A 12,173-nucleotide genomic window follows, 5' to 3' on the forward strand; every position below is an offset into this window, starting at 1 on the left:
TAATCTCAGAGAGTATGTAAATCAACGGTATTTGAAAAAACACTGTAATTGAATCAATGAAAGAGCGAGAAGAATGGGAGAGGAGGTAGAGAAGAAAGAGAGACGACGACCTGCCGCAACGCAACTCAATTGACTTTATATTCGTTGTAGTTTTTTTTTTTCTTTCTTTCTGATTATACACATTTACATACATACATATATACATGTATATATTTTGAAATTGCGTTTCAAGTAATAAGTATAATTCAGCACACCCACCCACCCACCCACACACACACACACACACACACACACATGACACATACATACATACACTGGACAAAGTAAACTTTAGAAATTTCTTTCTATTCAACTAAACATTTCGTTAGTTTATCTCAAGTAGATTTTCCTCTTATCAGTTTAGTTGGCTCAATTTTATCAAAGTGTTTGTTATCCTTTTAAACAGTGTTTAAGATAAACATTCGAAACGATTTCTCGAGTATTGAGAGTATTTAAATTAGAATATTAGCCCCTATGTTTAAAGTTATGCAATATTTGTTAATGAAAATTGATGCATGACTTGAAATATGTACAGACGAATGCATCTTTGTTTAGGAAACGAGTTGGAAACTCTTATGGATCATGTAGAAGTTTTTATACTCTTACAGTGCCCATTGATGCATGAAAATTGGGGTAAGTTTAGGACAAGTTCTAAATATAGTTATAGATCGATTATGAATAAATTTTTTCTGTCAAGTTTTTAATTTTCAAATAAAAAAGTAAATTAATCTACTAAAATTTCCTTTTTTTAATGCTCAAAAAAAACTATTTAAGCGCTGTGATTCATTTAGGTTCGCCCATTTAATGGATTAAATATAGTAATATAATTAATGTCTAAAAAACTTTTCACGATTCTCTTATAAGTTTCGAAAAGGCGAATTTTACAGCCATTGCATACTTTAGGGGGCAGAGTTCCCAGCATTGCACAGCTACCTAAACAGATAATATGCACATACAATGTCTAATTATTGCTAATTATATATCTATACTAGAAGGGAACTATATAGTCCAATTGTTATACTGAAACTCTCCTAAACATTTCTCATGGATATGGTAAATGTGTATTAAATTTTTAAAGTCAAGCAAAAAAACAAACACCGAAATAATCTGCTAATGGTTACAACTGTTGATATAGAAGTAGACGATTTGGTAAATAGAGATTGATAAAGTTCTTAGATTCTCAACATTTATGTACTGCTACATTGATAAGAGTTAAAAGAGAAAGAGAGAGAGATAACAGTAAAAGAGAGGGATTAGAGAGAGAGAAACCTTTATGGTCAGTTCGGTATACCCCCATTTCTTAACCCAAGTATAGCTATGCCTAGTACCCATTCAAAGAGTATAAAATACATATATTATCGCTAGTATTTGTCTGTATGTATGTATTTAGTTAAAGTGTGTTTGCTGTTGACATGTTATGAAATGAAATGCAGCCGTGTTATAATACATAGTTTGCACCATCGACAACTACAATAGCGACAGAACGACAGAAAACGACGACTATGACAAAGATCCACGAAGACGAACACATAGCTCGAGATTAGCACGTCCGAACCGAACGAAGTCAAACAGACTGGTAATGGGAATTGGAATGAGAATTAATGAATACATTCTGAATTCATAACTGGGACAGGAAAGACGTCTCTTCTCTATCTCTGTGTCTCTCTCCGTCTCGTTGGTATTAAAATGACGAGATTTGCCATACTGGACTGCGATGGCGGTAGCGATGATGCCTGGGCCCTATTACTGCTCCTGCATGCTGAGAAGGAGAAGAAGATCAAGCTATTGGCCATAACCACAACAGGTTGTGGTAATACAACGCTCGACAATGTGGCCCGTAATATGAGACGGATACTTCGACTCTCTGACAGGGAAGACGTAAGTATTCAGATACTTTTCGGTTTTCAATGGCATACACATATTCATATGCATATCCATCTGCAGGTACCCATCTATTTGGGAGCTGTTGATCCTTTGGTTAACAGTCAAGAGGATGAGAAAAAGTATTTCCATGGACGTGATGGGTTTGGTGATTGCCTCACCGAAAACGATTTCAAGGATGTACCCATTGAGGACTTAGTCGAATCTCAGCATGCGGTGACAGCCATTTATGAATTATGTCGTGCCCGACCCCAAGAGGTAACCGTATTTGCAGTGGGTCCACTCACAAATCTCGCCCTGGGCTATGCCATGTACGGACCATGTTTTGGTAATCAAATCAAGGATATATACATTATGGGTGGCAATTATCAGGGTGTTGGCAATTCATCAAGAGCAGCCGAATTTAATTTTCATTCCGATCCGGAGGCAGCACATGCAGTGCTCTTGAAAACTCGTTGTCCCATCACCATACTACCATGGGAGGCATGCACCGAGGAGCGTTTCAATATACCCATTGTGAGTAGCCTCCGGGTTGGAATAATTAGCATGCATGTGTTCTTTACATGGACTTTTGTTTAGGCATGGCGTTTGGAAGACTTTGGTCCACGAGCTGCTGCCTCAAACCATGCTGCGATCAGTCTACTCAATCGTGTGGAATCTGCTCAATGGCTGCCCATGGTCGAGAAGTATGGCATTAAATCCTGGAATCCCTGCGATGCCCTTGCCGTGGCCGTCTGGCTATATGATAAACGTTTCGTCCTCAAGCAGAGCTCATGGCATGCGGCTGTAGATCTACGTGGTACTCACACCAGAGGCCAAATGGTGCTCGACCATTTGCGTGAGGTGGATAAATATCCCGAAAATGTGCGCATCATCGAGTATGTTGACACGGAATTCTTTAAAAGCTTACTAGAGGGTATTGCCGGTCTTGGCTAGACGTAGTATCTAATATCTATCTATGTACGTACATATATATAAAATCCAATTATAACATTTTAGTTGAATTTATTTGGCATAATTGGCCAAGTCAATTTGATAAGCAAACATCGTTTGTTTTATGTATCATTAAATGATAGAAAAGTGTAAATTACTTTGGCGAAACCCGGACAATTCTCCGCCTTCTCGGCAATGCTTCTGAGGCCATCGCGAAGCTTACGAAATTCCAAAAGATATGTAAAGAGAAATTCCTGAAGACGACCCATTACCCAGCCATGCCAATAATCCGGCATCAGCTGCTCCTGCCCTTTAGTGGCTAAGCGCCTTGATTGCTTGTGAAATGAAAGGATTTTGAGAAATCTGTGTACAATATCCAAAAGAAGAAATCGCAAATTTCTCTCCATATCCGCACCCGTATCAATATACATCTTGGCCATGGCAGAGGTTGAGGGGGTATCTGCGTTGTAAGTGGGTGGGGATTTGGCGAAGCGTATCGTTATATGGATTATCTCCCAAACATAGATTTTTGTCAATTCCTTCTTCTGGGCAGGAGCAAAGAACCAGGAAACAATGTATTTAGCATGGACTATACCCAAACGGACTAGTTTCTCGGTCAAAACTACTTTCAATTGATCATTATGAGTCCAGACTTCATAAATGGCATTAAGCATTGCATGTTGAGCATTCTCAGATGAGGCCAAATGCTAAACAGAGAGAGGGAGACATATAGAAAGCATTGGCATTACACCTTTAGGATTTCTACTCACCTTAAGTTCTGATGCATATTTCGAAAATAGTAAAAAGACATGTGTAAACGATTTGCAACCCAAATGGGCAATACATTGCAGAAGGACATCTATTTTGCTTAAATCACCTAGAGATTGGTGTGATTCCACCATATAGAGAAGTATTTCAGGTGCACATTTATGACGTAAGGCATGAAGCAAATCTTCCGCCAAGGGGTATCCACTAAGTTGTTCATTGTCATACTTAAATTTTGATAACGGAGCATCTCCCAAGAATTGAACCATTTGCTCAGGCAATACTTCTTTAATTTTCTCGTAGTAGGACAAACTGTGGGCGAAAAAGAATAGTTATTAAAAAGAAATGGTGACCCCGATGTGGATAAACGATTTTGATGATAGTATCCCCTGCTTACCGTAATAACTTTTTAATAAATTCCCGCATAAAGACAATAGTTGGATGCATTTCAGTGTTCTCATTGAGACCACTTGAAGGGAGTATCGATTTGAAGTTCCATTCCTGCCAATTCCATTCGTAACGAAAATTGCTCAAATAGTGTGAAAACCAATTGACAAAACGATCAAAACACATAACATTCATCGATGGCATTTTGCGATAAATTATATCCACCGATTCTCTAATAATGTTGGGTATCACATTTGGCTCCAGTTTGGATAACTCAATCAGAATGGCACCACAATTGATGGTCATTGTTTTCGGATGCATTTGATCTATTGGCAATTGCAGTATTTTACCCAAAAGGAATTCCACAATGCAATGCCGAATGGCAATATCTGGCTTGGTTTCGGCAAATCCAATGAACAATTGGGCACATGTTTTGTAATTCAAATGATGCAATTTGAAAATTTCATTCGATTCGCCATCGATCAGATGACGTTCAATGCTGAAAGCGTCTGGCAGATATTGTGCTTCATCGTGTACTCCAATCTCCTGAAAATCGAATATACGAAATACCATCCAAGATGATAATGGCGGTGGGGTGGTGGAATCAGACACAGGAATCGGATCTGGTGTTTCGAATTGTGGCAACTTGTGATTCAAAGCTTCGCTTAGGCGACTATCGAAGGCGATAAAGGGTCGTTGTAATAATTGATACTTATCCATCCAGCCATCGTTATGGAGGTGATGGATTTGCCGCCACAGGAGATCCAAGCACTCCACTTGCAGGGGATCCCCGGTATTCCAAACGCGCAGAAAGGGTGCGCAAAGATTACGCCGTTGGGTGCTTCTATTCACATACAATTGAATGGCATCAAGGAGGGCATTGAAGGCCGTCTCCTTCTTCTCGTTGAGTTCATATCCCACCAGGGGCAGACAACTGAGCACTGTGTACACCAGCCAATCGTTACGTCTGTAAAGGGCAATTTCAGACTGTTGCTTAGTCGCTAGCTCGGATAGTTCACGCTCTTCGAGCACTTCTTTTTAATGTTTGGCATTTCCTCCTTCTTGACCATTATACATGGTTTCACCAGGAAGTTCAGAAATTGCAAGAATGTGCCAGCTGTGATCACATTGACATTCACCATGCCGGCAACGAGCCAGAGAACACTACGCGTTGTCTCCCCAGTTGCCTACGCGCATTTGCTCCAGCAGATGGAGTACAGTGAACTGCAAAGCTTCGCCACCAAATTGGAAACGGTCAACATTGATGAGCCCCACCAGGGTGGCATAGGCAGCGGACTGCATGGGATGATGTTGTAGCGATTTCATGAGAATGCCAAATATATCCTTTTTATACAAGTCCATCTTGTCGACCAAAAATGTGGCCAATTTATCCAAACCTGCTTCCACGGTCTGTCCTCGCTGGCTGCCCAGTTTGTCCAGGCGATTGTGTATATCGTCCAGCAGCAAATCGGTGGTATCGCGATGCATACGTTTTGCGGATCCCATCCGAACAGCAAAATCCTCGAGGTCATCATCGTATGAACGACGACGGCGTTTGCCCAAAAGGTTGTTTTTCGGTAAGTTATTCATTTAGAAATTAGAATTGTTGAAATGCAAATCACAAAATAATTACGAAACTAGAATATTCCAAATGCGTGCGTTCGCTGTCGAATTTAGTTATCAACTGACTAAAATAAGTCAATTTGTTTCCGACAATAATTATCAAAGCCTACTTGAATTAAAATTTTCTAAATTCTTTGACACTCAAATTTAAATTTAACAGACTCATGACTTACTCGCACCCTTAGGACTTTTACTCTCCTAAATAAACTATCGATAATGATGACCCAATATCGATATTTTCAAAAAATACAAAACCATCGATATATCGATAGTACCATCGATGTATCGATACTACCATCGATGTTTGTTCCAGCTCTAGCGTGTGGGGCTGTGCATAAAACAGGGGAGTCGCATGCAATTAGTTTTGTTATTTCTTTTTCAATTATTATCGGGCTTTGTGCTATTCATAATTGTTATACATTACATATATTATATAATCAATGCCATTGCCGGCGATACGCGAAAACAACAACAAGAACATCAAAACCAATACCAATACAAACAGCAGAAGCAGCAGCAACAAAAACAACAGGAAGTTTGTAGTTCTGCTACCCCATCACCTTCTCCTTCACCTGCTCCACCATCGTTACCGTTACCGCTTGCGACCGCCCCTTGCCCAAGAAGAACAAAAAGTGGTTTAACTATTGTTAATAGCAAAGTGTCTTTGGTCAATTGTACAACATTAACATCAGCAGCAGTAGCGGCGACAGCGGCAGCAACAACAACAGCAACAATGCAAACAAATGATGATGCCAAGTTCATTAAAAAGTGCGTATGCGTATGTGTGTGTGTGTGTGTCAATGTTTGTGTGCGTGTATATGTATGTGTGTAGGTGTTTAAAGTGGCAAACAGAACTCCGAGTTAAAAACTCACCTGAGACCCAAATCACCTTGCCAAAACGAGCCATTACGAGTTGTTGCTTGTTTTTTTTTTCTTCTTTGTGTTTTGTTCAATTTTTCTTATTGATTTTCCACATTTTCGGTTTCGATGACTTTGTTTTGCGTCATGAATGAATGTGAGCGAGAAAGAGATTGAATGAGAGACAAAAGCAAGAGAGAGAGAGAGATGGATTACAGCTCATTGTTAGTCATTGACCCGCATAATTTATACATATGATTGATCCAACAAAATGAACAAACGAAAAATCTATACATATGTTTTTCCAGACGCTGGAAAGGCGGTTCCATTGAGCCGCATCCCACGGATAAGGCATTGATTGTTAACTATCAGCTGGAAGCCACCGTCTTTGGAGAGCCCAACAATCCCATGATCGAGGAGAAGAAGGTCTGCATATCAATAACCACCCATCAGCATAGCAGAAGGGGGTTAGAAGGGGTGGCTAAGATTAAGGGGGGTATTCCCGCTGACATTGAACTGGTGGCACTCATACATACACATACACGCACACACACATACACACTCTATTTTGTTTAAACAAGAAATCAATAACGTAACGGGGTCGATGACGGGTCGAGAGTTATGACTTTTAGTTTCAAGACGTTTTTTACTATATTTTTCTTGTGTCTAAATAGAGTAAATACTCTATAAAAAACAGTTTTAAGTTATACACAGTTAATAATTGAGTAGATGTCCCGATTGGATATTGATCTGTCAAATAATTTTCGACTTTTTTTGGCTCTCCTTACTCTTAACCAGAGACACCTTGATCCCTTTAGATTATCGTTTACGCTAATTTAACTGACATGCGGCAATTGATCATAACTTCCATAATCCCCATTTACCTAGCCAAAGATTGTTGTCTTTCGAAAATAACAATTAGAATACGGTCATGAAAAAAATTATAATAAGAGCTATAGAGGCAAATGCCCAGTGTGGGATTCGGTCCAAACCAAACTGGCTTATTAATACTTACTAATTTTTATGAAATATGACAAAGAAGGGATTCTTTGTAGCGCCAGTTCGATATTTAAAGTAAATCCCGCACTAAATGTAGTTTATTTATTTTTCTTGGTACAACAAAATCAAATTATTTTAATTTCATATCGAATGAGATATATGAGACTCTCCATTAATATGATATTTAGCTTCTGAAGATTGTTTAATGTGTTAAATAAAAATATACAATTGCGATTCTTAAAAATAAATGCGCAAGTGTTATAACTTCCCATATAATTATATGGAAAATGCACGGGTCTTGTCCAAATCGAATAGATAGATCTAGTATTTATGGCTAGAACAGTGTAAACAAAAACAAAACTTAACTTGAAACCGTGGGAACTCCTACTTAATGCACACATGTGTTTTGCAAGATTCAATAGAAATTTAAATGACCATTAAGATTGTTGAAAACCTATTAACAATTGATTAAATGGAAGAAAATGATACATATTTATTTGACTAACGAACATGCCATTGAAAAATTATATTATTTATAGGGGGAATTTGATATGCCACCTCTGTTAATATGTAAAAAGTTAAAAGTAAACGTTAAGCAGTGTCTAATGAAAGGCATTGGCAAGTGAATTGAAGTAATTGTAATTCATTTTACAGCATTGCCAGAAAATTATACGATTGCGTTCGTTGAATGCAAAAACCGATCCAGCTGCATTGGCCCGTGAAGTAGTAGATAAATGCGATCTCATACATAAATCCCAGTTAAATGATGTAGAGCAAATAATATTCTACTTAAAGAATCGCAAAGATAACGCCAGCAATGGTAAGAAGATTACACAATCGTTTGAAATATAGTTATTTGAAAAATCCAATTGTTTTTTTTCAGATATTGCAGACAATAACACACATAGCCGTAGATCGGCTGCGTTGCACAATTCTCATACCCGATCATCGGCCCGATCTCATAGCAGTGTGGCAGCAATGTCGTCAAGCACTGGAAGTGGCATCTCATCGGCAAATGGCGGCGGCGGCGGTGGTGGCTCTGGCTCTAATAATCTATCTGCAGCAACATCCACACCAGATGTTAGCATAAATCATATAGATGAATATGTGGAATTGTTGTATGAGGAGCTAGGCGAACGTATTCGTGGCTCAGCCATGATCCTGCAAATGGCCCGCAATCCCGATAATCTTGAAGAGCTGGAAAAGAATGGTGAGTGGAAATTGGTCACAATTGTTTAATTAAAGTAAATTGATTAATCTGGCTTTCTAATTCCTTACAGAGGCATGTCTTAGTGCTTTGTCGCGTGTCCTGCGCGAGGATTGGCGTAAAAGTTTGGATCTTTCTACCAACATTATCTATATATTCTTTTGTTTCTCCACCTACACAAAATTTCATCCTCTGATTGTGCAATATAAGGTAAAGAGATATACTATAACGATGCTTTTGATGGCATATTTGATATGTTCTCCATCCCTATAGATCGGATCACTTTGTATGGATGTGATTGACTATGAGCTGCGTCGCTATGAAACAATGCGAAATGAATTGGATGTACGCAAACAGCCAAATGGGTCCACTCCTCAATCAGCCAAGGCTAGCAAAGAGAAACTGAATCGTAGTACTGACGATTTCCTAGATATAATGAATGAGGAAAAGCCCAAAGAGGTGAGATAGTTAAGATTATCAAAAGATGTGGGAGAATTCTTTTTCAATTCTTGATTAATTAACAGATGGAGCCGCCACGTCGACGTATACCAGAGCTTAAACAACGCCCAAAATCGGGAAACTGGAGCAGTTTTCATGGTTCGATGTCATCGTCGTTGATCAAAAGTCAAATACTTAATAGCAGCTATCATGATGCTCTATGCGCTGGTGCTAGCGGTGCTGGTGGTGAAATTTCCTCCTCTGCTGTGGGAGCTATGACGCCCGAATTTAAAGCACAGAGTAATGAATCATTAGATCGAAACGATCCAAAGGTTAAGAAAGAGGAAATCGATCGTCTTAATAAGCAGTTGAAGATATTTGCCAAGAAGCAAGAACAATTACTGCGTGTGGCCTTCTATTTGTTACTGAATATGGCCGAGAATGTTAAACTGGAGGAGAAGATGAGACGTAAGCATATTGTCAAGATGTTGGTTAAGGCGCTGGATCGCCAGAATATTGATCTATTGATGCTAGTCAGCACTTTCCTCAAGAAGCTATCGATTGTAGGCGACAACAAGGATGAGATGTGTGCATTGAATATTGTCGCGAAATTGCCACGTTTATTTCAAAGCTCTCACACCGATCTGGTGCAGGTCACCCCTTAAGTTGGTATTCAATCTCTCATTTGACGGTGGCCTGCGTCGTAAGATGATTGCAGCCGGTTATTTGCCCATACTGGTGATGTTCATCAATGATGAGAAGCATCATGGTATTGCTGTTAAGATTCTCTATCACATGAGTTTGGATGACAAGGTGAAGGCCATGTTTACTCAAACCGAGTGCGTTCAAATGGCCACCGATGCTATTATCTTGAATTTAAATGTTAAAGTCGATTTAGATTTAATAGCATTGTGTATAAATCTATCATTGAATCGACGTAATGCCCAGATAATGGTTGAGAATCAACGTCTACATAGCCTCATGGATCGGGCATTTAAATATCAGGATGCATTGCTTATGAAATTGCTGCGTAATCTCTCTCAGCATGAGTCGCTGCAGTTGCAATTTATTGATTATGTTGGCGATTTGGCCCGCATTTTGAGCATCTGCGATGATGAGTCGTTCATTGTCGAGTGCCTTGGGATATTGGGAAATTTGGCACTAACCGATTTGGATTATTCACAAATATTGCAAAATTTCCAATTGATACCCTGGATACGTGAGATTTTGGTGCCATGCGCTCGCCTAGATGATTTGGTATTGGATACCATTGTCTATTTGGGTACTTGTGCTTGTGATGAACTCTGCGCCCTGCTTTTCTGTCGAGCCAAAGTGGTCATTTCATTGATTGAACTACTAAAGGCCAAGCAGGAGGATGATGAGATTGTCCTACAGATAATCTTTGTGTTCCAGCAGATTTTACGGCATGAAAGCACACGCGAATATATGATCAAAGAGACGGAATCTCCGGCCTATCTTATCGATTTGATGCACGACAAAAACGAGGAGATACGCAAAGTATGTGACTATTGTCTCGATATAATAGCCATCAGTGATACCGAATGGGCGAAACGTATAAAGGTGCGAAAGGTTTATTCTCTCCCGCTCTCTCCATCTTTAACTTTTTATTATTTCTTTATAACGTCTTTCTTTGCGTAGCTGGAGAAATTTCGTAATCACAATTCACAATGGCTGTGCATGGTTGAATCGCAACAGGATCAGGACAATGAACATGATTATGTTGATAATGAGGATGATGAGAACGATTTGGATACATATTTACGTTCAGAGTATTTGGATAATTGCGATCTGTATAATCAAGAGGGCGACAATGATAGCCAGAGTAATAATAGCAACAATCCGGCCAGCCCGGCCATGTCCACCTACAATAGCAGACCAGTTAGCACGTGAGTATCGTGTTGATATAGTTATTATTTTTTACACTTACTTTGTTTTTTTTTTGTTCTTCTTTAGTTATAGACGCAGCCAGGATCTCGATGAGCTGTATAACATGACATCCAGTTCGAAATCTCAAGGATCTAGCGATAATAATTTTATATTCAAATCGAATAAATCCTTGGATGCTGAGGCTGGACTTCATGAGGAGCAACAGCCACAATTGCTTATGGCATAATCAATTACGAAAATTTATAAACATATAAAAGGCTTGTTTTTTTTTTATTTTTATTTTTTTTTGTTGCAACAGCAGCTCACCCAGTCAGCCCGCCTTTCCCTTGTGTACATGTTAGTCAGGAGTTGTTAACCAAAAAACACTCTAATCATATACTCTCTCTCTATATATGTATATACCTACATATTTATATTATTGCTCGATTAAATATGATTTATACACGCTTCTTGTTAACTTTAGATAAGGACAAAGACATTTGTACTCGGAACATTCAAATCGAATATTCTATTCGTGGCACGCTACGCACAGAGATATTTCCATAATAGTTTTGCTAATTAATTAATTAATATTATGTTATTTATATAGTGATTGTACTTTTTGTTTGCCCTTATACTTATTTATTAATTTTAGTTTCCTTAATTTGCCCAACATTTTGTGCAATAATCTCACTTCAAGTATTATGTTTCCTTTTTGCTTTAGTTATATTTTATTTTTGGCTTTATTTCAAATATAATTTGATTCGCCTTTACCTTAAAAACGAAAAACAAACCAAAAAAAAAAAAAAAATAATAAAAATAAACAAACGAAACAAAACGAAAAATCAAATTGTAGTTTTTAAAAAAAGAAACAAAACGACGGGCCCAAAAGCAAAATATAAATGTTGCCCCAATTAAGAAAAAATAAATAATAACTAAAATCTCACATGCATTTATTTAATGCTACCAAGCAATTTTTTAACTTGGCAGCCATATGATTAAATGGAAATGTTTTAATTACTTTGTTTTGAGTGACATTTTCGGATAGTTTGTATTTAAGTTATGCGGATTAATATATTGCAGGAATTCGGTTCTGGTTAGCTCGCAGGGAGTAATTTAACTTATTTGCTAGACCATTGGAACCCAAACAACCAAG

At 38.4% G+C, this 12,173-nt stretch overlaps 3 protein-coding genes across 3 annotated transcripts; 2 read left to right on the top strand and 1 right to left on the bottom strand.

Annotated features, from left to right (window-relative positions):
• The first annotated feature begins 599 nt into the window (after nucleotides 1-599).
• On the top strand, nucleotides 600-2,964 carry LOC137573208 (nucleoside hydrolase). The gene is made up of 4 exons (XM_068285078.1): nucleotides 600-672; nucleotides 1,673-1,917; nucleotides 1,984-2,436; nucleotides 2,500-2,964. The coding sequence occupies exons 1-4, from the start codon at nucleotides 615-617 to the stop codon at nucleotides 2,854-2,856; spliced, it is 1,113 nt and encodes a 370-aa protein (XP_068141179.1). The 5' UTR covers nucleotides 600-614; the 3' UTR covers nucleotides 2,857-2,964.
• Nucleotides 2,893-5,701, bottom strand: LOC137573207 (nuclear cap-binding protein subunit 1-like). Its single transcript, XM_068285077.1, has 3 exons — nucleotides 4,016-5,701; nucleotides 3,624-3,930; nucleotides 2,893-3,560 (listed from the first exon to the last, which is right to left on the bottom strand). Exons 1-3 carry the CDS (start codon nucleotides 4,723-4,725, stop codon nucleotides 2,976-2,978), a joined length of 1,602 nt encoding a protein of 533 aa, XP_068141178.1. The 5' UTR covers nucleotides 4,726-5,701; the 3' UTR covers nucleotides 2,893-2,975.
• A 246-nt stretch (nucleotides 5,702-5,947) lies between these two features.
• Kap3 (kinesin associated protein 3) lies at nucleotides 5,948-11,843 on the top strand. The gene is given in 10 exon segments (XM_068285276.1): nucleotides 5,948-6,396; nucleotides 6,795-6,912; nucleotides 8,140-8,305; nucleotides 8,369-8,695; nucleotides 8,766-8,902; nucleotides 8,966-9,151; nucleotides 9,217-9,789; nucleotides 9,791-10,711; nucleotides 10,790-11,037; nucleotides 11,105-11,843. Coding segments are annotated over 10 exon segments (3,252 nt in total). The 5' UTR covers nucleotides 5,948-5,980; the 3' UTR covers nucleotides 11,265-11,843.
• Nucleotides 11,844-12,173: the final 330 nt, after the last annotated feature.

The sequence above is a fragment of the Drosophila tropicalis genome, unplaced genomic scaffold (assembly GCF_018151085.1).
Source record: "Drosophila tropicalis isolate 14030-0801.00 unplaced genomic scaffold, ASM1815108v1 contig_4, whole genome shotgun sequence".
Taxonomy (NCBI): domain Eukaryota; kingdom Metazoa; phylum Arthropoda; class Insecta; order Diptera; family Drosophilidae; genus Drosophila; species Drosophila tropicalis.